The sequence below is a fragment of the Corythoichthys intestinalis genome, chromosome 13 (assembly GCF_030265065.1).
Source record: "Corythoichthys intestinalis isolate RoL2023-P3 chromosome 13, ASM3026506v1, whole genome shotgun sequence".
Classification (NCBI taxonomy): domain Eukaryota; kingdom Metazoa; phylum Chordata; class Actinopteri; order Syngnathiformes; family Syngnathidae; genus Corythoichthys; species Corythoichthys intestinalis.
Window position 1 is genome coordinate 230,756 of NC_080407.1, and position 21,861 is coordinate 252,616.

Below are 21,861 nucleotides of genomic sequence, written 5' to 3' on the forward strand. Positions count from 1 at the left end.
TGTCAAATACTCATCGAGCGTTATTGTTTTCCATCACGTCGGGTCGGTTTGTGGGAGTCGGCGCGCCTTTTCCTTCCTTCCTCGGGCATTCCAAAGTAACAAACGCAAAGGAATGAGACGTAGAAACCGAACGCACGGCCGCCTCAGCGAGTTGAAAAAGGCCGAGCCGGCCGTCACGAAATCGACCAATCGAATGAGCGTTTTCCTCCCGTTGACTTTAATGGCACATCCCAAACATTGTCAATCGGACACCATAACAAACATGGTCACGCGACGGTCATTGTTTCTTTTTGCACGACACAAACATTTTTGGAACAGATTTTCTTCCTTCCGTCACAGACACAAGCACAGGGAGGAATAAAATGACGTTCTTATTGGCTCCAAAACAACAAAAATACAATCAGAGATGTTTTGTGGCCAAAAACAGGGATGCATGGAGATAGTTTGGGGATTTTCTTTTCAATGTATTTTTCATTCTTGCCAATATGGTTAACCCTAAAAATAGAATAGCGGGTGCTCTAAAACAGGTTTGAATAAAAGCCTTCGGGACACCTTTCCAATCGAGTCGGCGTCTGACGGTCCGGGAAACATCGACAGTTCGGGAAAAACGCAGGAAAGGCGTCGGCTCTTAGTGCTTAGAGAGCAGGCACGGAGAGCGTCCGTCGACGTTCGCCGGCCCCGGCGTACCTTCCGGCGTCAGATCCCGACCGCCAAGGCGCTCAGCGCGTGATGGACGAACTCGTACTGCTCCGCCGTCTGGATCATTCCGCCCCTGCCGGAACGGAGTTGTCGGACGTCTTTCCGATCCGTCCCGACCGACGAATTGGCTCGTCGCTCGCTCTCCTCACCTGTCCAGTCGCATCTGGCAGGTGATGGCCAGCACGTCCACGGCGCCTTCGGCCGCCAGCTGCCGGGCGCCCACGCTGGCGGCGATGAAGCAGCCCGTGCGCCCGATCCCCGCGCTGAAAACCAGAGAAACGCAATCGCGATCGTTTCTTGCGAGGCTCTATTGTTGTTGAGATGCTCCTAACTTGCTGGATGTCGATTGACCGTTTTGAAATTTCGGACGTCCGTGAAAAAGCAAAAAGTTTCAAAATGGCTTCTGCGATGCCGCGCTTATTAAACGGCCGGCGACCGCACGGGAAAACGGGCCATGCGCGCGGGTTTACCTGCAGTGTACGATGACGGGCCCGGCCCGCGGCGCCGCCCGCCGCGCCGCCTCCACGTCCTCCATCAGCCGTAGCAGCGGCACAGTGGCCGAGGGCGTCTTGTGGTCGGGCCACGCCGTGAACCAGAAGTGACGCAGCGTGCGGCGCGTGTCCCCGCGCTGCGGCGTCCGACGTCATCCCACACCAAATTTACAGAGCGCGTGTCGGCGGCCGGGCGGGTACCTTGAGCGTGACGCCTCTGGCGGTGTAGTGCTGACACTCCCGCGCGGCTTCGACCTCCACCTCCACCCGGCCGAAAACGCCGCGCTTCTCGGGCCAGTAGAGGACGCACTTCTGCGAGGCGGCGCCAAAAAAAAAAAAAAAAAAAAAAAAAAGGCTCAGAGCTGCGCCGTCGGCCGCACGAGGGCAAACGCGGGCGGGCGCCGACCTCGCTCTTCTCCTTAAGCTTGGTGATCATGACGATGGCGGGCGCCGCTTCCTGCCACGCCATCAGCCAGAAATCGTCCACCGTGTTGGCCATCGGGCCCTGCGTGGCGATGAAGGCCTTCTCGTCACCCCGGTAACCCTGAGACGCGTGAGAACACGTGAGCTAGCGTCGAGGGCGGCGGACGTCCGGTCCCTTTGGAGACGGCCGATTGGACGTCCGGCGCAGCCGAGTTCACAAAAGCTCGCGTGGCTGAAAAACGCGCGCGCAAACACACTTTGATATCGAAAGGAAACCGAGGGAACTCGACGTTCCCGCGGCTTCCTGACAGGAAAACGGCACTGGGGGAAAACTTTTACTCCGCTCGTGTTTGTCTCGACTCAGAGGCGTGCTGACCCGGATGTAGTTGGCGTTGATGTAGGAGCCCAGCGGGTCGTCCTTTCTTCCGGTCCGCAGCACCACTCTGGAACCAGGATCTACGAGGAGACGAGCAGAGCGCGGGACATCGGGCGCCAATCCCTCAGAGCGACTCGCTGACTCACTGGGCAAGATGGTCTTGTATCGGTTTTTGCTCCCGTGGTCGGGAACGTCCACGTGCTTCGCGTCCGTGAAGTTCATCGGAATCTCCTGATAAGCGCACGGGTGAAACGACGCTCCGGAAACGCGCGCTCCGTCGCGAGACTCACCGAGAACTCGTCGTGCAGCGCGCGCGCGTCTCTGACCGCGCGGCGCAGTTGCTGAGGCGCGAGTGGGCGTCGGGCGGCCGTCAGGTACTCGCCGGCCGCCTCCTCTCTTGGGGGCGTGACCGCGACGGCGCCGGACACGTCCAAAACCAGCGAGACGTTGGAACCGCGTCTGCGGAAGAGGCGGGGGACACTTCGAGGACGGCTCGACTTCCCGATAAAAAGAGCGACTTCCCGGCGCACGTTAACATTCCCACCCGATCTTTACAGGTCGAAGGTCATTTGCGCTTTCGGCGCCATCGACAACATCCAATCAATCGATCGCTAGCGGCGTATCCGTTCGTTCCCTCGCTCCAACGGATTGGCCCCAGAGTTGTTCTCACCCTCCCACTAAATCTATCTTATCACTTCGCACGTTCATCGCGTTCAGTGACGTTTACATCACCTCTCTTGAAGTCCCGTCGGCGTTTTCATCCTGAAGGGGGAGGGGCGCGGCCTCGGCTCGCTCGTCACCGGCTCGACGGCCGCCGAGGAGGCGGGGTCCGCTTCGGGGGGAGAGGCGAGCCTTGATGGAAGGGAGCGCGGGCGGGTCGTGAACAGAGTGCGCGCGCGGCGGGAAAGCGGGCGGGCTTACCTCGGCGGCGGGAGGGCGGCGGCCGTGACCGACGTCAACGTCGCCGCCGACTCGTCGCGGCTCACGTGCGCACACGTGACCTTGGCGGCGAAGGGAGGGGGCGTAGCTTTCAGACGCCCGCTAGAAGTCGTCTTCGGCCCGAATAGAAGCTGCGATCGGAAAGAGAAATACCGCACGACTGTCGGATCGGACAAATGTTTTCACGCGGAGGCTTAACGCGTATACCGTTAAGCTGACGATGGCCATTATAAGGATGGCGAGGAAGAGAACGGTGGTGTACCACGCTTCCTGACCCCACGCGTGCTGCTGTGGCGCCTCCTGCAGAACGTTCTTCTAGAAAAAAAAAATCAAACTCACAATCGGTCTCTTTCCTGGATGTCCACGTGGATTGTGTCGTAGTGTTGCACCGATACTATTATTTTGGCTTCCGATACCCTGGCTGCCCGATTTTAGGGGTTTTTTTGGATTACAATAATAATAATAATACTACAGGATAGATTAGAATGTCATCATAGAAATCCATTGATTGGACTGCTAGCAGTACATCTTGTTTTGTGTATATAATATATCTATGTGCGCGTCTCCTCGATAATAATCTATTACTAGGCCGCGGGCGCAGCACATTTGTTCTCGGAAATAATTAGCCCCCACATGAGCGAAGATGAATTTGGATGATTTTTTTCACGGCGAAAAGGGCACCTGACGAGCCAGAAGATGAGCCTCCAACCTCGAAGACCCACGAACTGCGAAGGAATGGATTCGTGACCCGTTTGTGAATAAACCGAGTGATTCGAGCGTGTCTGTGCAACAGGACGATCAGCTTGTCCAGATCGCAAATGACGGCGACCTTAAACGTACATTTGAGACAACAACTCTATCGAGGTTCTGGATTAAAGTCATTCCGGAATATCCTGGCATTGCTACGGGAGCACTGAAAACCTTGCTACAATTTCCAACATCGTATCTTTGTGAAGCGGGCTTCTTAGTTCATGCTTAACGACAAGGCAAAGTCGTGTGCGGTTGTTGTGTGCAGCTAACATGGCAGGATGTATCTGAAGAGAACTTTTCTACATGTCTCTCCATGATCAAACGTAAGTTAATATTCATTGCCTTCAAGAAAGTTTGTAGTGTTTACTTTGGAATCGCTGCATTGGCGGCCATGTTTAACATTACGCGCATGCGCAGAACTGCATCGTTTCAATTTTTGATGGGTTGCAAAATTTGTCAGAACACCGGTCTGTGAAAAAAGACCCAAATAACACCGGTCCGTGGTGCAAAAAAGGTTGGGGACCCCTGCTCTAGGTTGACGTTGCCAATTGACGGCCCTAAACGTCCGTTCCATTCCGAGGCACGTCTAATATCATTCGCTGCCACGCTCCCGTTTCAAATGAATTTGACGTCTACTAGCGATAAACTCGCAACAGAAGAAACAATTGGATGCCACACGATTGGACGTCCACCATCTTCTCCAAACAAGGTTTGGGACGGCATGGGCACGTAACATTTGAGCGCGCCCCGATATCGACGAAATCATTTTAAGTGCCGTATCGGTACGGGACCGGCGCAACGCTACAAGTAAGAGGAGTCGATTCACACGTCAAAGCCAACCTGTACGGATACTTCGGTAATCCCGAAGCGCGCCAGGCGACGGCGGAGCACCCCGACGTTCAGCGATCGGACCACGTCCCGCGCCGGCCAAGGCTCGGAGGCGTCCGCCCGCTCCGAAGACACGAAAATCTCCACGCCGTTCTTCTCTTCCTGCCCCGACCGATCATCGATAAATCACCGGGTCGATTAAAGGGCGTTCCGAGGGAGAGGCGCGCACTCACATCGAGGGCGTTAATGTGGACCAGGCCGACGGGAACCCCCAGCGCCGCCGCCGCGCCGCCGCGAAACCGTCGGAGGAGAGCCGTGTTCAGGCGCCGAACGTCCAACGTGAGAAACTACAAAAACAACGAGCGCGGATCGGTCACACGAATGACGGACAAACGACGACCGGACGGCCCCTCACCTGCACCGTGACCAGATGTCGCGCGGCCACGGCGGCGTGCTCCACGCGAACCTCGCCGTCAGGGTGTCCAAAACGTTGACGACGAAGGCGATTCGGCACGCCGTCTTCCCACCCCGGGTCGGAGTCCGAGGAGTCGGCCGCGCGCGGCTCCGCTTGACCTGACGACGACTCTGAGGAGCCCCGTGAAGACCAAAGCAACCGTCCGTCATCTTCACACTGAAACTCTCGAAATGAGTTTAACGCGTGGTGACGTCCATCAATGGCAGACAATGAGTGATTACATAAGTGGTTCCAAACAAACAAAAAGCAGCTGAGCCAATTTGCTGGAGATCTTTTTTTTTTGGATGTCCCAGCAACGTTCAACTCCGCAAATATTTTTACGCTTGTTTTTCGTTGGGTCGCTTGAAAGCGAAAAAAAAAAAAAAAAAGAAATTGCTCTGCTCAAGAAGACGTGGTCAACTGTTAGCACGTGAAGCTAACATGTTTTTAATTGCAGCTAATTGGCGAGTGTCATTTGTCACTCACGGCTGCGCGTCGGTCGGCAGAGCATCAGCAGCAGCAGCAAGCGTCCTGCAGCGCTCCTCATCCTTCATCCGCGAGCGACAAGGACGCAAGAGCCCTTGCGCCCTCTCTGCAAGAAACGGGAAAGGAGAGGCGGCAGCCTGGGCAGGTACAGGCGAGATGGAGAAAGAAGCCCAACGACCAGGACGGTGTCCCAAAATCCGCAACGACACGATTTAATGGGCGCGAAGTGAAATGAAGGAAGACCGACTGGCCAGGCTCGTGCATGTGTGCGCATTATGAAATTGGTAGCGATGACATTGTAATGAACGCGTAAAGAGTCCGCGCTATAAAAAGCGACACATGAGTGACATCTGGTGGCCAAACGGACGAGTTGGATTCGTTCGGGGATACTACTTCTTGCCTCGCTGCGAGCTGAGCGTTGGCGCCGTCTGGCGGCCACCGACCGACGAGAGCAGAAAGACAGGCGCGGTTGTCCGCCTCTCCGAAGCGCGACGTCATCGGCAAACGTACGCGCTGTGGGAAACGAATGCGGAAACATTGTTCGCCCATTATTCGTAGTTGTTTTTGTGTAAATAAAGTAAAAAAAAAAAAAAAAAAAAAAAAAGACGAGCGGGCCATCCCATTTTCAAATGGAGTCGATCGCTTCCGTTCCGAGCGATGAAAAGAAATCCAAAATTTCCACTGCTCTTCCCAAAAGACCGGAAATAGCCAAATTTGGTCGGGCAGGTAGTCATTTACTGGAAGGTCCGCCTCCATAAATATTTGAGCGCCCCTCCCTCTCTCTTCCTCCTCCCGAATCAGTCGACTAGTTACGCAGTCTTTCAGGTAGCGCCCTGTTCCAGTTTGACGTCTTTTCTTTTCACCCAGTCTTGAGTTGATCGAAAAGCAGAATCCAACATGACTCGAGTCAACAGCTGCGTCAAAATCAGCTTTTTCGTGGCCAACGTTTTCTTTGCGGTGAGTCCCCACTCGCTCTTTTCTCTCTTCCTTTTCCGGCATCAAATGAAGGTACGCACTTTCTTTTCAGCAAGCTAACCTTCGCTTCTAAAGCCACTCCTTTTTTCTAAAGTTAAAACTCTGCACCAGACGACGTTTTGAACTCCAAACTAACATCTAACTCCAAAGCAAGTAGTTTGATGATGTTGGGCCTCAGTCGGGATTCGGGCCTTGTCAACAGGTGTCAGGGCTCGTTTGTTTATCAAAACGTCCCATCACGTGACTGACGCCGCGACTCTTCAATCGTCAGGTTTTAGGGGGCCTCATCGTCGCCTTGGCTTTGCTGTTGCAGTTGGTCACGCGCTTCCACGACGCTCCGGTAAGCGAAGGCGCAGTACGCGGATCGAACGTCTATTGCCGTCGACCGGTTAAATCCTAGCGCGGGTGTCGCGCTTCCAGATGGCCGGTCGCTTCGCCGTCCTGACGGCGCTGTACGTGGTGGGCCTGATAACCATGGCGATCGCCGCCGTGGGCGCCTACGGCGCACACCGCCAGAGCCGCGCCGCCCTCATCGTGGTGAGTCCGTCGCTCCTTTCTTATTTAAGAGGACTGGAAGCGCGCCCTAACCTTAACCTAACCTGACCTGACCCGACCGTCGGGTTCCCGCGTAGTTCCTGGTCTGCATGGTGATCGGCACCCTGATGATGTTCCGCGTGGCCGTCCCGCTGGCCGCCGTGCGTCCCGAGGTAACGACGGACGCTCGTACGCCGTACGCGCAGCGAGGGTGACCGTCCGCTTTTGGTCAGGTGGAGGAAGCGATGTCCGACACGGTCCGAGAGTTGCTGCCGCTGGATGAAGCCGACGAGAAGATCAGGGTGCTCGCCGACGACATTCAGAAAACGGTGAGCTCTGGCGAGCCGACCGACCGACCGAACGACGGACCTCACCCTAAAACCGTCACTTTTTACAGTTGCGGTGTTGCGGCGCCTTCAGCTACAGCGACTGGCGTCAAAACATCCCGGACTCGTGCGCGTGCGACGTCGAGGCGGAGCGAGAGGGAAAATGCCAGCTCGTCAGTTACGACGTAAGCGGACCGACGGGGAGCGACGTCGCGCCATAACGTCTTCCTGACTCTCGTATATTGCTTTACAGTTGATGATGCTCCAGGTGAAGAAGGTGGTGTTCCGCCAGGTAAGTTCCCCCCCCCCCCCCCCCATCCCCCAATTCCGAAGGTCGCTGACGGGGGATTTGCGCGCAGCCGTGCTTCCCGCTCCTGGCTCGCTACTTCCTCCTGATCCTGGACGTCATCATCGGGCTCTCTTTCGTGCTGGCCGCGCTGGCGGTAAGAAGGGCGGGTCGGTACGGGCCCCGAGGCGCGCCGTCTCTAACGCCTCTTCTCGTTTCCCCGCCAGCTGCTCGGCCTGATCCTGTCGTCCATCCTCATCCATCAGCTGCGCCCCGGCGTGCGCCCCGCCGTGCTGCTGGTGCCCGCCATCTTCAAGCCGCAGCCACCGAAGTACGAGGAGCTGCACAACGCGCCGGTGTATTAGGGCTCTGCCTTGCCTTTCCGCACTGAAGAATTTGCAACTACTGCTTTTTTACGTTACAAATAAAACCTACTTTGTCATCTTCCCGTATATATATTTGACTTCTGAATAAAGACTACCCTTGTGAAAACTGTTGAGCTAGCGCCGTCTTGGCTAATACGTCCACGGAAAAAAATGACACGCTAACACGGGCGATTTTCAAGACTCATTTAATGAACACAAAATTATTTATCAAACAAAGCTCGTTACAGTTAAGCGTGCTCGCCTGCCCGTTTGTTAAAGATGGGGAACGTTTCCTTTCGGCGACCATTTTGTGCTTCCGTTTCAGCGCGGTGGCCCAACAATTAGAGAAACGGGCGCTCGCGACCCGACTTTACTGACAAACATTCCACGATCCTGAGCGGGTTAGCCCGATGAGCAGCATCCTCCGGCTGGCGCGGCCAGCGGCTCGTCGTCGACGATCTGAACGCCTCGACGGCCGCCGTTTCCTTTGGTCCGCTCCTCGGCTCCGGCCGCCTCCATCATTCCTGAGTGGATGCGCACACTGACCGACTGCCTTTTGACGGCGGCGGACGTCCGATCGATCGGACGTCCGTCGCCAAGATGGTAGAAAAAGCGAACGGCGCGTCTTACTTTTACACAAGTCCAAGAAGAGCTCCTCGATGCCTTTGTTGAGCTTGGCCGACGTCCGGTAGTGTTTGGCCCCCACAGACTCGGCGTAACTACGACCGAGAGGACGAGTTAAAAAAAAAAAGCGGACGCCGAGACGACGTCGGCTGGGCGCTCACCTTTCCGCCTCCTCGTCGGAGACGTTGCGATCTTTCTCCAAATCGATTTTGTTACCTGCGCGACGTCGGGTTAAAGTCGACTTAGCGGGTCGGCGGGGACGTTTTGAGCGCCACTTACCCACTATGCATAAGCAAATGTCGTTGCCCAACATCTTCCTCAGTTCTTTGACCCAGTTCTTCACCTGCGACGCAAACGCCGGCTCAGACCAAAAAGCATGAAAGGAGGGTCCTAGATTACCTTCTGGAAGGAGTCTTCGTCGGTGATGTCGTACATAAGGATGGCTCCGTTAGAGTCTCTGTAGTAGATGGGCCCCAAGGCGTGGAAACGCTCCTGGCCCGCCGTGTCCTGAGCGCGCGCACAAAGGGCGGCGTGAGTCGGCGCGCGCCGGGCAATGGCGAGAGCGTCGTCTTACCCAGATGGCCAGGTTGACCCGCTTTCCCGTGATGTTGAGCTTCTTGGTCAGGAAGGACGCCTAGACGCAAAAGAGAAGATTTTTTTGAATACGTAAGATGGGAATGGATCCCCACCCCTTTGCTTTGAGAACAATGACATCATTCAGAAGAAGTTTGTTTTTTCCCCTTCCTGTCATTTCCTTGTGGTTTTCCTCCGGCATTAACGTCAGCGCAAATCCGTCGGTTTCTAGGTCCCTGACCCTATTTCCACTCAACCTGATGAAGCGTCGATCTTACTTTTATTCACAGATCATTCGGAAGGAGGGCAAACTTGATTTGTTGGGTTTGAACAAGTCGCATCCCCGCCCTGCCCTGCCCTGCCTTGCCCTGGGAGCGCCAGCTATCTGTCAATCTGTTTCAGAAGCCCAATAATTCAGACGAGCAGTGACGTCAGAGAAGCTGATCAACTGAACTGTAAAAGTTGTAACATGACTTGACACGCTACTTCCAACAAGACACCTCGTCGACCACGAGGGTCGCACGGGCTGGACTGGGGTCCGCTCCGTCCGCCCGCCCGCCCCCTTCTCACCTGAAGTGTCGTGATGTGTTTGTCGTTGAATTTGTTCTCGCAGTATCGCAGGACCATGGACGTCTTGCCCACGCAGCCTTCACCCAGGAGGACCACCTTGAAGGAGAAGCTTTTTCCTCCTCCGCCGCCAGCCGCCGCCATGGCAGCCCTTCGATGCGTGACAACGAGCTAGCTAGCCAGCCGGCCGGGCGCCCCCCACCCCCCGCGCCGATGCTAACACTTAGCACGTCGGAACATGACTCCTGCGTAGCTCACATCGGCTTCCGATCTAGGAGGAAGGGGGGCGTGTGATGGTGGGGCGGGGGCGAAACGGCCGAGGAAATCAAAGTCGAAAGTCTATTCGATTTGGAGGAGAAAGCCGAAGTTCCTCGTCGCCACCAACAGCGCAACGTCCGCAAAGCTGGCTAATATCCTCGTCAGAGAGACGCCGACGTATCCGAGTAAATGGCGTCGCTTAGCTCCAGTTAGCCGGCTAGCTCCGAAGCTCGTCTATTTCGCAAGGGAGAGTCACTCCCGAGCGGGGCGGGACGGACGACGTCATCCGGTTCTCGGAGCCTTCCGTCCGAGGGAACTCGACGGAAAGCCAAACGAACGTTCGTTCGCGCGGACGGCAGAGCTCCGACCGATCGACGTTTGCCGTCGCAAAGAATCGTGCGGTCGTCCCGGTTGATGCGATCGCTCGCTCCGTGCGGAGACGATCTTTGGATGTCACATGACGAGGCTCGGTTCTTCCTCATGATTCGACAAACATCTGACAGCGGCGAACATCTGACAGACGTCAATGTGACTCGAATCGGATTCCGACGCGACGTGAGCCGCATTCATTGGATTTCATACATTTGCTCAATGGGTTTTTGGCTGGATTTGTCCAAAATCACACTCTATCGCTTCCTTTATGATTATAAACCACATATTGTTCCAAATTTGATGTGTGTCCCGTCATTGGCTGGCGACCAGTCCATCGCCTCCAACATCGGACACGCTTGACGGCTCGTGACTGACGCATGGCCGTTCCTGACCAATTTGGTGCCCGAGGCGACATATTTATTGCCCCCCCCCCCACCCTATTTTCACCACATATATTTAAACACTCACACGGAAAAAGCACGTTATCTCTTTGTAATTTATAATATAAAAAAGACAACGAACAAGTGCAGAAATGAAAAGAAAAATGCTGTAATAACTCAAAAGCACAAATGAAAAGACTTCAAAAACAAATGCATTAAAGAAATGACAGTTGTTATTACAATATGATTCCCACACAAACCTATATAAAGACACACTTTAAAATGCAACTTTTTTTTCCACCTTGACCTATAACCTTACCTTGTCTTCACTGATGCAAAAGCATCTATTGCACTTTCATATGACAATTGTTTTGGAAGGTGCACTTCTTTCCTGGACTTGGACTTGGTTCTGATAAGTTGGCTGTAAAAGATGGCCCGGGATGTAGACAGAAAATATTTCAGAAGAGCATTTACAAAGAGCAGCAAGTGAAAGCTGTTGATTGTGAATCCAGCATGACATAATAACCATAATAGCGCCTAAATCTTTGCAGCCTACTGTACCCCGTCTATTGGATCGGGCCACTATCTTTGATGGGCGTAGTTAAAAGAAAATTCATTCTTGAAGCATGGCAACTACACAGGACTATCCAATAATAATGAATTAAATAATAAATGATAGCAACAACAACAACAAAAAAGATTCAATTGAATATGTTTTTACATGAATGTGATTGCCATTTTAATGAATTAATGACACATTTAATAAAAAATGTTTGCATTTAAATCCGTGGCACTTTAAGTACCACAGAACTTTGAAATGATTCATTCCATATTTAATGGTGTATTTATTTAATGAACCTTGGCACTTTTAGGCAAGGCAAATTTATTTGAAAAGCGCAATTTAACACAAGGTAAAAGTGGTTCACATCACATGAAAATAAGCAAGACAATTTTAGCCTCCTATACACGTTGTCCCAATTTCTCTAGAATGGGAGGGGGAGTAAATTGAACTGAAACTAATCAACAGCTGGCTGAATAGTGAAAATATTTCTAAAACAACAGGCTGGCTAATGATACAGTATAATTTTGCCTTAGCACTAAGTCATATAAGCTCTATGTGAATAACCGCTAGCTTGCAGTTGCGCTAAGTCTACGTGCATATGCAGTTGAAAAAAATCATCGCAACAAACCTCTGTTTTTCTTCACGTCTTTGCTGTCTTTTTTCTTCTGACCCCGAGGGATTTTGTCTTTTCATGAAGGTGACATGTCACCGTAACGTCGCTCAACTGCGGAGGCTAAAAATAGCCCCTTTGGTAGCTCGCTGGTCTGCTGGGTGGTGAGACTAGGGTCCGTGGTGAAATGGGCAGAAGACACACTAGAAAAATGATTTCATTCTTATTTAAAGACTTCTTATGAACGGTTTTGTTGTTCTTTTGTTTAGAATAATTTTTGGAATACTGCTTTCATTAAATATCATTTGAATATTTTTCTTGACGCCTTTTTGGATGCTGCTGCGCCCTTAGGCGGTTGCTTGAATTGCCTTATGGGCGGCACGGGTCTGACGTGACTGACGAAAAGAACAAGTAAACAATTGATCGCCGAGGACCATCGTTTCCTAGATTGGTTCCCAAGGTTGCCTGCACGGTACGTCAAGAGTGCTGGCGTTTTGACCTCCGGCTTCCACACACGTCAGCTTCACTCAAGACATCAACTTATCCTCGTTTGCCATTGTACTGACAAATTCAGTCCAACCAGTTCACAGTAGGGCCTTGAGAAACAAGTTCACTTAAATAATCTTCTCTTTTATCCAGTCATCCACCTTCCTCTTCCTTCATGATTTATTTATTTTTTCAATAAACAGAGCTCTAATACTGTACATTATGAAGCGACAGAGACATCATTGAACGGAACGGAAAGCGTTTGAATGCTGTGCGCCGACCGGCCTCTCGACCCTATTTAGTGAGGTCGTGACACATTTTATATGACGGGCAGGGCACGTACGCGCAGGTGCTAAGCCTACCTACTTCCCGTTCAAAGCTCAAAGTCCACAAGTCATAAACGAGAACGACGCCACGCACGAAGAAAAGAACCTACGGAGGACTTCCGAACACTAATGGTTCCTCAAGAAAAAAAGAAAACAAATCTTTAAAGATCGAAAGACGGGAGTCTCGAGTCCCACGCGCGTCGTCGGCGAGGCCCGGCGCTGACGACGATCGGACGTAGGGTCGGCTCGGAGGACTCCGGCCGAGGCGGCCATTTTGGACCGGAAGCCAGGTGAGCCGGAGCAAACGTGTCCGACTCTCAACGGTGCTCGTATCGCTTCAGGTGTGAAACGCGGACACGTCCGAGCCGTCGCCCGGCAACACTCGTCTCTCGGTCAGGTGTCGGCGGGCGCGCTCCACTCTGCGTGCATTTTGCCTGGTACCGCGTGCGACCGGTTCCGTTGCCGAGCAACGCTCACGCACGTCCGTTTCCATTCCACGCCGGCCAACATGGAGCCCGCGGGCGTGCACGGCGAGAAAGAGGCGCTGCGGCAATTCTTTAGCGGTGAGCGGTCACACGCAATTAGGAATTTTCACCGACGGGTTGTCCGCCTTTGACGGTGACGGACGTCCGATCCGCGCAGACTAGGAATGCCGGGGGCCTTTCTCGTTCACGCCGATCGGACGTCCGACGGTATTTTTTGCGAGTACGTCTCGTTCCGTGTCGAAATGTGGAGGTGACCGACCGGCTCTCCCCGCGCAGGTCGTGACGTCGGGCAAGTTCTGGACAATTCTGTCGGCGTGGATACCAGCATCCTGGAGCGGTACCTCAGCAGCGACTTGTGAGATGTCCCGGCCGCGAGCGAGCGAGCGTGTCGATTTTTGTCCCTGATGCGATTTCTGTTTCGTCGCTAGCGCGCTTCCCGAGTCTCCTCCGGAGTCGGAGATTTGCTCACCCGAGCAGATCGCGGGTCAGCGGTTCGTTCGGCTCCGACCGAACGCCGACCCGGGCTAACGTTAGCGTGCCGTCTGACAGATTTCCAAACGGAGCTCCGCTATTGGCCCGTCGATCGCGGCTACGTCCCTCCCGAGCGCCCGGCCGTCGGCTACTGGATGCCTCCCCCGCCGGAATACCCCTCCCGGTGAGCGCTCCCGCGAGGAGTAGCGCTCGGAAAAGCGGTCTCCCGGCTCGGTGACGAGCGCCTCGGCGTTTGTCCGCAGCTCTCCCGACGGAAGCAAAAGGAAAAGAACAGAGTCCCAGAATTCGTCGTCGGGACCGGATCCCGACGGGACCAGAGGAGGACCCGTCGCCGGCGGTCGCCTGACCTGGGCGAGGTTCCGACCCGACGACTGGAACGTCATCCTGGACGTAAACATGCGCGCGATGTGAGCGCGACGCCTAGGCGAGACGGAGCGTATTGCCTAGGCGTCGGGTTCTGATCGCGCCTCCACCGTTGTCAGGCTTCCTCCGGTCTTGGCGGTGGACGCGGACAAAGGCTTCAACTTTTCGCCGGCGGACGACGCTTTCGTTTGCCAGAAGAAGAACCACTTCCAGGTGACGGTCCACGTGGGCGCGGCCGCAGAGCCCGCCTACGTGAGGACGCCGGGCGGCGCGCGTCGGCCGGACCGCCTCGAAATCCAAGTGTTCGGGATCAAGGTACTCCGCTTCTAGCCGCTAGCCCGCGACGCCTGTCGGCATTTACGCTCCCGCCAGATGGACTCTCCCGACCGTCGCGTGACTATGGAGCAGTCTGAGGCCGACCGCAGCAAAAAGCCTCTGCGGCCCGTCAGGTGGGCGACGCCTCGGTCCGCTCGGGCTCCGCGACGCGACTCGTTTCCATTTCCGTAGGGTGGACGTGGCGAGTGGCGGAACCAGCAAAGTGACGTTGGGACGCCTCCACTTCGGCGAGACCACCTCCAACAACATGAGGAAGAAGGGACGACCCAACCCCGACCAGAGGTGCATAAGAGCGCAAGTAGCGCAAACACGCCGGCCGGCATGTTTGCGCTTGTGCTATGCTAACCGTCCTTGCGCAGATATTTCCAGATGGTGGTGGGCTTGTACGCGGCGGTCCGCGAGGAAGACCGAGATGCCGAGTCCTCATTCCTCTTGGCCGCCCTCGTGTCCGAGAGACTCATCGTCAGGGTGAGGACTGCCGCGGCCTTTTCATTTGCGGCTTTTTCACGGCCTCTTTAACGCGCGCGCAGGCTTCCAACCCGGGTCAGTTCGAGATGGAGGGCGACAGCCTGTGGCGGCGCGGGGCGGACCGGGACGCCGTGGCGTGTCACGGTCGGGTGGGCATCAACACGGACGCGCCCGACGAGGCGCTGGTGGTGTGCGGCAACGCCGCCGTCATGGGACGCGTCATGCAGCCGTCGGATCGGCGCGCCAAGCGCAACATCCGAGAGGTTTGTCCGCGGACGCGGAGCTCGGTCGGTCTAGAATCGAGCTGACCGAAAGCGGTCGCGGCAGGCGGATCCCGAGGAGCAGCTCAGGCGGATTGCGCAGATGCGACTGGTGGAGTTTGACTACAGACCCGAGTTTGCCGCCAAGATGGGCATCGAAGACGCGCGCCGCACAGGTCAGATCGGGGGAGCCGCGGCCAGGAATACGTAGGTGCTCTAAATGCAAGCGCGCGCGACCTTTCAGGCGTGTTGGCTCAGGAGGTAAAGGAGCTCCTCCCTTCGGCCGTCAAAGAGGTAGGAGACGTCACGTGTCACGACGGCCGCAAGATCGACAACTTCCTGGTGGTGGACAAGGTAGGTCGTCCGACCCCCCCCTCTCCTCTGGCTCCCTTCTCCCCTTCCTCACGACCTTCTCTGGCTCCCCCAGGAGCAGATCTTCATGGAGAACGTGGGCGCGGTGCAGCAGCTCTCCAAGATGGCCGACAGCCTGGAGACGCGCGTGACCGAGTTGGAGGTGTGGAAGCGTCGCCTGGCCAAGCTCAAGAGTCTAACGGGAAGTCTGCGCTCCACCGGGTAAGTCGTTCGTTTCCCTCTCGCCCGCTTCCTCCAGATCTTCCTCCTTCAAAAGAAAAGCTGTCCTCCTCCTCCTCCCGACAGAACTTTGAGAAAACAAAGCACCGGGCCGGCGTCGCAGACTCCGGACGCACGTCCTAAAGCCTCCGAGGAGGGCGGCGACGTTTGCGTGTCGCGGGCGGTGTTCAGGGCCGGCGTCCTCGCGCTGTGCCTCGCCGTCGCCTTTTGGTGAGCGACGACTCGGCTTCCCTTTCGTCTTTAGTCTCGCTTCCATCGACGGAAGCCCTATCCACTTGAACTGGGAAAGGCCGGCGGCCGATCGCTCTTCTACTTGCTACTCATACAACAGAAAGTATTCGACTTCTTTTTGACTGACATTTATGACGTGCGCTCAACAGCGTCATCGCAATCGGCGTCATCTACCTGCTCCACTTGACACGTCTCAATACCGACTCCGCTGGCGTCAGGTAAGCCAAGTCTACAATACCGAGTCGAGTTCCGCCGCACTCAATCAAATCATTTTCCCAAAAGGAGGAAGTTACGGGCCTGAGTGGAGGAATGTAAGATGGGATTGCTTATGGTTTCTGTCAAAGTCGATAGAAAACAATGAGGAGGAAAAGTAAAAAAGGCTGAATTGGATGTCAATACTGCCATTTGAAAGCTTGTTTTTCTACGTGCAGCAACAGCAGCGTGCTTCCCGCGCGAACGACGGCGAGCGCCGGCGGCGGCACAGGTAAAGCGCGGCGCCCTCTGGAATTTGCAAACGAGCCGATCCTTTTGCGGCGAGCGCAGGGGGGGGGGGGGACGATTCCCGAGGCGGGAAATGAACTTTTCCGCCACGGCTTTTAGAACCGCCCGTCGTCCCCCCCGGGCCCTGGCCGCCCGACGTGCACTTCTGCCACTTGCTGTATTGCAACACCGTGTACTGCTGTCCCTCGCCGGCGGGGCGCGACGGCCCATCGGACGTCGCTCCGGCGGGTGAGCGCTCGGCGCGGCGGACGACCCGACCGCGGACGGGAAGTGACCGTTTCTTTTTGGCGCAGAGAAAAATCGAGACGACTTCCTCCAGAACATTCAAAGCTCCGCGGACTGTACGTACGACCGACCGCGACATTTTGGGGACGACGCAAACGAGCCGTGTTTGTGTGGCAGGGACCAACACCTCTATCGAGTCATTTGTGATTAAAGAGAACCGACAGGTGATCGACAGCCGCTATTGCGTGCGAGACCAGTGCGGGTGAGTGTGCGAAAAACACGCGACAAAAGACCGGGAGGTTGTTTATTTTACCGTGTCGCTTGTCGTCTTCAGACCCGACCGCTTTGTCTTCCGAGTCCCTGTCAGTCCTTTTGTTCCGATCAACATGCGAGTGACGCTCCTGATGAAGTGAGGCGAGTCGACGCCGCCGCCGAAAACGCCCGCGTGCGCTTGAGCTCTCGCGTTGTGTTCAGTTCCACCGAGCCGCTGGTGGTGCACCTGTGCGCTTCTCAAGAATCGTCCACCTGCGAGGCCCCGCGGGACGGAAACCTCGGCGGCGGTCGGTACCCTCCGAACACGCAGGTGAACGCCGGCGCGCCTCGACTTACGCGAGCGGCGGCCCAGACCGACTCGCGCCTTTATTTGCAGGGGGAGCACGAATGGCCGCTCCGCGTGGCTCGCCTGTACCACGGCTCGTACCACTTTCGCTCTACGGTGGCCGTAAGCACGCAAACGCACACGCACACAATGATGCGACTCCAAGCAGGCTTTGGCTCTCGCGGATTTATATTTGGTAAGAAAATCACATTGCGCGCAAGTGTCCTGAAAGTGCGCTGTGACCCGTGGGCAGGGCCAAGCCGACTGCAGTACAGACCATCACTTCGGGGGGGCGCTCTTCACAGACTACCATTTCTACTTCTACCGGCGATGCGGCCACTGACGCTTTTCCCGTCATCGACAAATACGATCGACTCCGAAATTTGAGCGCATGTTAAAAATGTCAACGAAAGCGGTCCGGACGAGAGGGCGGGTCACGGCGTGGCGACGTCGTCGAGGACCGACGGGTGGACGCCGGCGGCCCGCAGACTTTGCCGCAGTCTCCGCGCGGTGGCCTTCTTCCCCTGCGATCGTCTCCAGAGCAAGAGCGCGGCCAGCGCGGCGTCGCGGCAGCAGAGGGCGTGGTCGGCGCGGCAACGGAAGAGGGCGGCGGGCGACACGCCCAGGTCCGTCGCCACCGACTCCCACTCGGCGCCCAGGGCGGACGCCAGACGCGAAAGTTGCCGATCCGACGGGATTTCCACGCCGGAGTCTACGACAAACACAAACGATTGGAGTCACTTTTGTCATTGGTCCAAATAAAAGTCGCTCATCTCAAACTGGCCACGGGCGGCGATAGGCGTCCGCTCCTTTTTAAAAAAGGAGCGGGCGTCTATTGTCGTCATTGTTCATTTATGAAATAACGGTCGTTTGAGTGTTGGAAATTTGCGATTGTAACAATGGTTTCAAAGTCTGACGCACTCCAAAAAAATCGATGGAAAAGTACTTGAACTGGCGTTTTCACAGTTCCAGGCGCATTTATAGTACAGTACAGTACAGCAGTGTTTTTCAAGCTTTTCTGTGTCACGGCACGTTTTTACATTGGCAAAAAAAATCTCTCAGCGCGCCACAAACCAAAAGTGTTCCAAAATGACTTTCTGTACAGTATATTTAATAATTTCTCAATATAAATATTGAGTAAGTATCAATTTATACTCAGTGTGAAACAAAGCCGATATCCTTGCAGGAATCTTCATCACCAGCTCTTACGATTATTTTCTTATAGCAGTTAGGCTTGAAAAGCTCAGAATTGTCAGACGGGGACTTTAGAAATGTCTTTAGCGCAAGCATCTCACTGACAATGGCTTTGCAGGCAGGTCGTATTGCCTCTTTTGGATTCAGCAACCAGGTAACAACTGGCTTCGCACACAACCGCAAGCTTCTACCTACTCTTCCTCTCCTACTGCAACTTGTTACGCGTGGGAAGTAGGTTGCGTGTATAAAAGTAACAAAAAGGCTACCACTTATGCAGATTTATTCACAAAAATATAATAAATCTACCTTGACCACTCGTCACTCAGCGGTTCGTAGAGACGCGTTCGCAGAAGTCCAACATAAAAGTAATAAGCAGCAACAGAAGAACATATTTCATGTAAATAAAGCAGCGCCACCGCGTGGTGGATGTCGGGAGGGACACCATTTAAGGAGGTGACTGTTCCAAACTCGCTCGACGACGTAAAAAATGGAAAAAGAAAATGCGATATTGGATAACGTCTCGCGGCACAGCGGTTGAAAAACACTGCAGTACAGAGCGTCGACGTCATACCGGCGTCAGCGGACGTGGGAGATTCGGGAGATGGGGACCGGACGTTCCTCAGGGTTTGCTCCTCCCGCAGCAGTCGTTGTCTGACCCAGGCGAAGTCGTCGAGAGCTCCGAGGAAGGCGGCGAAAGCCCCGGGGCCGCGCTGGGGGAGCAGGTCCAGCAGCTTCAGGCAGCGCTTCCTCTCGCTGCTCTCGGCCAAAACGTCGTTCGCCTGCGCGGCCGTCACGACCTCCTCCTGATACAAAAAGGACAGCACGCCTTCGGACACCAGCAGCTCCTCGCATAAATACAGACGGAGCTTCTGAAGAACTCGGCGGTGGACAGGCTCCATTCTGAAATGGCCACTTCCTCCTCCTTGTTTTTGTGTCCGACCGCAAACAACCAAATCGCATCAGTTCCTACAAAAGTTGACGCTGACTTCCAAAATGCACTTCGACTCGTTCAAAATACCAACAAATAAATGACCACAAGAGGTTTATTCGTTTCAAAGGGAACATGCTTCATCAATATTCAGCGTGACATCAATAAATAACTGCTGCGCCGTCCAAAAACCGCAGGAAATAAGGAGAGGGACCTTCAAAATAAGACAAGAGACGTACGCCCGCGATGGGAGGCCTAGGTGTGCTTTGCGTTGTGGGAATTCGGAGACCTTTTTCCCAGGTTGCGTATTTGCGCTTCTGCTTCTTCAAGGCAATGAAGAGTCAACTTTCGGTGGATTTTCACGCACACGTTGTAGTTTCTTTCTTCATCCGACTTGACCTTGTCGCAAATTCGTCCCAGCGATAGCTGCGCTCGTCACATGGAGACGTCCGATCTAGAGTCGGACCGCGACGGGATTTTCAAAGGGCGATGCTGATGAAATCAAGAAACAAATTCAATTGCGTCCACTGGCAGGGCCAAAAATCGCTTCGTGGGCTGCCCGCTTCAAATGGACCGGACTATCACGGCAGACGGACGATCGGACGTCGGGAAGAAGCGGGAAAGCGCCTCGTCGGTCGAGGGACCGACGGCTAGATGTCGTAGAGGTAGTCGCTCAGGTAGTCTTTGAGCCTGTCGGGCAACGGCAGGTCTCGGACGCGCCGCGTTCGCCGGTTGATGGCCACGCGGCTCAGGTGCTGCAACGGCGGTACGGCCAGGTAAGCGGGTCGGGTGAGGAGCAGCGGGACCGTCCCGTTGGGCGCCTCGGCGGAGCGGGCCCGGGCGGCGCTCCGCGACAGCTGCACGTAATGCTCCACCAGATGCACCACGCTGTCAAACTGTTTGAGTTTGGGCCTCACCAGGAGAACCGAGTCCAACTTAAACTTGGCGCCGTCGAAGCGGACGCGCAGGTTGGTGGGGCCCGCCGACGTCACGGCCGAGATGGTGAACAGGTAGTCCCTCTGGGAGCTGTCGCGCACCAGGAAGGTTCCCTCCGACGCGTCCCGTAGGACTTCTTTGGCCTCCGTGGCCGTCAGCGCGCCCCAGTACCAACCTAGAACAAAGATAAAAGTCAGTCGGCGGGACCGGTCCGGTGGAAATTCCAGACGGCGCCGAGAAACGTAAGGGCGGAACCTGCGTTCTCCAGCTCCTTCACGGCCGAGGCCACGCGCCTCCGTTCGGGGTCCGAGGGGGCGTCGCTCTCGACGGCGTCGGACGACTGACAGGTCATCGATGGGCCCGTCCGGTCGTCGGCGCCGGGGAGGAGGAGGTCCCGGACGCCTCTGGAAGCCGCCTCCATCATCGGAAAAATAAGAGACGATTACCGTTATTATCGTGACGATGATTATCGCTCGGGACGACCCGATCGAACAGATTGACAGAACTGAATGAACGCCAGGTGACAACTCAGAAAATAACAAATGGATGCTTTCTTTTTCTACATGCGCCTCTTGATTGGCTGGCTGGCTGGCTGGCTGGCGACCACCTCGGGTTCATAAAGGCTAGCAGCTAAGCACAGAGTTAGCAGGCTAAAGACACTTAGCTAATCACCACCATAATAATAATGTGTCTTTGTACCCGCACGCTGTGGTTGTCCTTTGTCCGTCAGTCAGTGCGCGCGACCAGTCGTCAACATTTTGCGTCTTCATTCATCGTTTGACGTTCCAGCTCGACGTCGCTCCTTTTATTGCGCACGAGACTCGCGTGAGCGTCGGTCGTCTCGGCCGGCAGCCGACATGCTGCTCGAAGCCCCGATGCCTAGGCGAGAAAAGGCAGCAAAACCCCCCAAAGCTTCTCGAGCCGCTTCCAGGAACTTTCCAGGAACGCGGTCACGTGGCCCAGCGCCGCCACGACGGGCCAATGGAACGCTTCGAATGGCTTTCGTCGAGGCAACCCGCCCTACGATCATTCATCAATACGCACGTTGACGTATGTATTTGAAATCACGATTGCGCAAACGTTTACTGGGCGCTATCAAAACAAGACCTTCTACAAATGACCAGGGAGGGCGATGACGGGACGCCATGATGTGGCCACCGACGAAAAACAGCACAGAATCACGGTCGTGCTTGCGACCACTGGGCGGCAGTATTTCACCTTCTTAGTCGGCCTCTCCATTTTGAAGGGAAAACGCAGTACAAGATTTTTCATTTTTTACAACGGCGAGTTAAGTTGTGATTGTCCTTTTTTTCCCCACCTGACTTGTTGAATCTTTTTTTCTTTTCCCGTTTGATTCAATCTGAACGTTTAACGTGTCGACCGTTGTTTTGCCAAGATGTATCGGGTCCTCCCGGGGGAGCAGCTTCTATACTGTTTTATCCACTAGTTTTGTCTTTATAATTCAGCTATCAAAGTGGTTGTCTGAAGGAAGTACAGTAGCCTACCGAACAATCCATGTGATTGAAAGTGGGAACTTGCTAGCTAGCGCAAAAAGTGTATTTT

General features: G+C 54.9%; 6 protein-coding genes across 9 annotated transcripts; 2 read left to right on the forward strand and 4 right to left on the reverse strand.

Annotated features, from left to right (window-relative positions):
- Positions 1-192: 192 nt before the first annotated feature.
- On the reverse strand, positions 193-6,796 carry ptprr (protein tyrosine phosphatase receptor type R). Of its 3 annotated transcripts, XM_057854669.1 has the most exons (15): positions 5,447-6,784; positions 4,922-5,091; positions 4,740-4,853; positions 4,519-4,668; positions 3,136-3,243; positions 2,911-3,059; positions 2,722-2,841; positions 2,280-2,448; positions 2,136-2,220; positions 1,990-2,069; positions 1,597-1,734; positions 1,392-1,502; positions 1,170-1,327; positions 849-962; positions 196-772 (listed from the first exon to the last, which is right to left on the reverse strand). In XM_057854669.1, the coding sequence occupies exons 1-15, from the start codon at positions 5,505-5,507 to the stop codon at positions 697-699; spliced, it is 1,803 nt and encodes a 600-aa protein (XP_057710652.1). In that variant the 5' UTR covers positions 5,508-6,784; the 3' UTR covers positions 196-696. The 3 variants fall into 3 exon arrangements, with proteins under 3 accessions (XP_057710651.1, XP_057710650.1, XP_057710652.1); XM_057854668.1 differs by having other exon boundaries at positions 193-772; positions 1,990-2,220; positions 4,740-4,805; positions 5,447-6,796; XM_057854667.1 differs by having other exon boundaries at positions 194-772; positions 1,990-2,220; positions 5,447-6,790.
- LOC130928296 (tetraspanin-8-like) lies at positions 6,216-8,064 on the forward strand. The gene is made up of 9 exons (XM_057854774.1): positions 6,216-6,403; positions 6,693-6,761; positions 6,842-6,958; positions 7,054-7,128; positions 7,189-7,284; positions 7,353-7,466; positions 7,535-7,573; positions 7,641-7,724; positions 7,795-8,064. Exons 1-9 carry the CDS (start codon positions 6,344-6,346, stop codon positions 7,930-7,932), a joined length of 792 nt encoding a protein of 263 aa, XP_057710757.1. The 5' UTR covers positions 6,216-6,343; the 3' UTR covers positions 7,933-8,064.
- Positions 8,065-8,122: 58 nt separating this feature from the next.
- Positions 8,123-10,200, reverse strand: rab21 (RAB21, member RAS oncogene family). The gene is made up of 7 exons (XM_057854789.1): positions 9,700-10,200; positions 9,131-9,190; positions 8,956-9,063; positions 8,836-8,899; positions 8,718-8,772; positions 8,563-8,651; positions 8,123-8,456 (listed from the first exon to the last, which is right to left on the reverse strand). Exons 1-7 carry the CDS (start codon positions 9,838-9,840, stop codon positions 8,335-8,337), a joined length of 639 nt encoding a protein of 212 aa, XP_057710772.1. The 5' UTR covers positions 9,841-10,200; the 3' UTR covers positions 8,123-8,334.
- On the forward strand, positions 8,490-18,230 carry LOC130928321 (myelin regulatory factor-like protein). The gene is given in 23 exon segments (XM_057854810.1): positions 8,490-13,253; positions 13,452-13,530; positions 13,604-13,659; positions 13,725-13,789; positions 13,866-14,074; positions 14,150-14,345; positions 14,403-14,479; positions 14,538-14,648; positions 14,726-14,834; positions 14,897-15,097; positions 15,162-15,270; positions 15,339-15,448; positions 15,522-15,667; positions 15,752-15,895; positions 16,066-16,134; positions 16,348-16,400; positions 16,517-16,615; positions 16,651-16,758; positions 16,820-16,904; positions 16,977-17,051; positions 17,117-17,225; positions 17,257-17,363; positions 17,494-18,230. Coding segments are annotated over 23 exon segments (2,517 nt in total). The 5' UTR covers positions 8,490-13,198; the 3' UTR covers positions 17,639-18,230.
- cradd (CASP2 and RIPK1 domain containing adaptor with death domain) lies at positions 8,983-19,350 on the reverse strand. 2 transcript variants are annotated; one of them, XM_057854791.1, is made up of 5 exons: positions 19,006-19,350; positions 11,897-17,952; positions 11,026-11,127; positions 9,131-9,190; positions 8,983-9,063 (listed from the first exon to the last, which is right to left on the reverse strand). In XM_057854791.1, exons 1-2 carry the CDS (start codon positions 19,331-19,333, stop codon positions 17,675-17,677), a joined length of 606 nt encoding a protein of 201 aa, XP_057710774.1. In that variant the 5' UTR covers positions 19,334-19,350; the 3' UTR covers positions 8,983-9,063; positions 9,131-9,190; positions 11,026-11,127; positions 11,897-17,674. The 2 variants fall into 2 exon arrangements, with proteins under 2 accessions (XP_057710774.1, XP_057710773.1); XM_057854790.1 differs by having other exon boundaries at positions 11,026-17,952.
- A 130-nt stretch (positions 19,351-19,480) lies between these two features.
- Positions 19,481-21,445, reverse strand: socs2 (suppressor of cytokine signaling 2). Its single transcript, XM_057854792.1, has 3 exons — positions 20,998-21,445; positions 20,554-20,713; positions 19,481-20,473 (listed from the first exon to the last, which is right to left on the reverse strand). The coding sequence occupies exons 2-3, from the start codon at positions 20,648-20,650 to the stop codon at positions 20,013-20,015; spliced, it is 558 nt and encodes a 185-aa protein (XP_057710775.1). The 5' UTR covers positions 20,651-20,713; positions 20,998-21,445; the 3' UTR covers positions 19,481-20,012.
- Between the last annotated feature and the right edge of the window lie 416 nt (positions 21,446-21,861).

What these genes read in the sequence shown, in the direction of transcription:
- rab21 (XM_057854789.1), bottom strand. Translation starts at nt 9,840, where the DNA reads ATGGCGGCGGCTGGCGGCGGAGGAGGAAAAAGCTTCTCCTTCAAGGTG. An exon ending in ACGAAGACTCCTTCCAGAAG is followed by an intron (nt 8,900 to 8,955) that starts GTAATCTAGGAC and finishes TTTGCGTCGCAG; the next exon opens with GTGAAGAACTGGGTCAAAGA. An exon ending in TCCGACGAGGAGGCGGAAAG is followed by an intron (nt 8,652 to 8,717) that starts GTGAGCGCCCAG and finishes TCTCGGTCGTAG; the next exon opens with TTACGCCGAGTCTGTGGGGG.
- socs2 (XM_057854792.1), bottom strand. Translation starts at nt 20,650, where the DNA reads ATGACCTGTCAGTCGTCCGACGCCGTCGAGAGCGACGCCCCCTCGGAC. An exon ending in GAAGGAGCTGGAGAACGCAG is followed by an intron (nt 20,474 to 20,553) that starts GTTCCGCCCTTA and finishes TCTTTGTTCTAG; the next exon opens with GTTGGTACTGGGGCGCGCTG.
- ptprr (XM_057854667.1), bottom strand. Translation starts at nt 5,507, where the DNA reads ATGAGGAGCGCTGCAGGACGCTTGCTGCTGCTGCTGATGCTCTGCCGA. An exon ending in CTGCCGACCGACGCGCAGCC is followed by an intron (nt 5,092 to 5,446) that starts GTGAGTGACAAA and finishes GGGGCTCCTCAG; the next exon opens with AGTCGTCGTCAGGTCAAGCG. An exon ending in TTACCGAAGTATCCGTACAG is followed by an intron (nt 3,244 to 4,518) that starts GTTGGCTTTGAC and finishes TTTTTTTTCTAG; the next exon opens with AAGAACGTTCTGCAGGAGGC.
- cradd (XM_057854791.1), bottom strand. Translation starts at nt 19,333, where the DNA reads ATGGAGCCTGTCCACCGCCGAGTTCTTCAGAAGCTCCGTCTGTATTTA. An exon ending in TCCCACGTCCGCTGACGCCG is followed by an intron (nt 17,953 to 19,005) that starts GTATGACGTCGA and finishes TGTTTGTCGTAG; the next exon opens with ACTCCGGCGTGGAAATCCCG.
- LOC130928296 (XM_057854774.1), top strand. Translation starts at nt 6,344, where the DNA reads ATGACTCGAGTCAACAGCTGCGTCAAAATCAGCTTTTTCGTGGCCAAC. An exon ending in CGCGCTTCCACGACGCTCCG is followed by an intron (nt 6,762 to 6,841) that starts GTAAGCGAAGGC and finishes TCGCGCTTCCAG; the next exon opens with ATGGCCGGTCGCTTCGCCGT. An exon ending in TGGCCGCCGTGCGTCCCGAG is followed by an intron (nt 7,129 to 7,188) that starts GTAACGACGGAC and finishes GCTTTTGGTCAG; the next exon opens with GTGGAGGAAGCGATGTCCGA.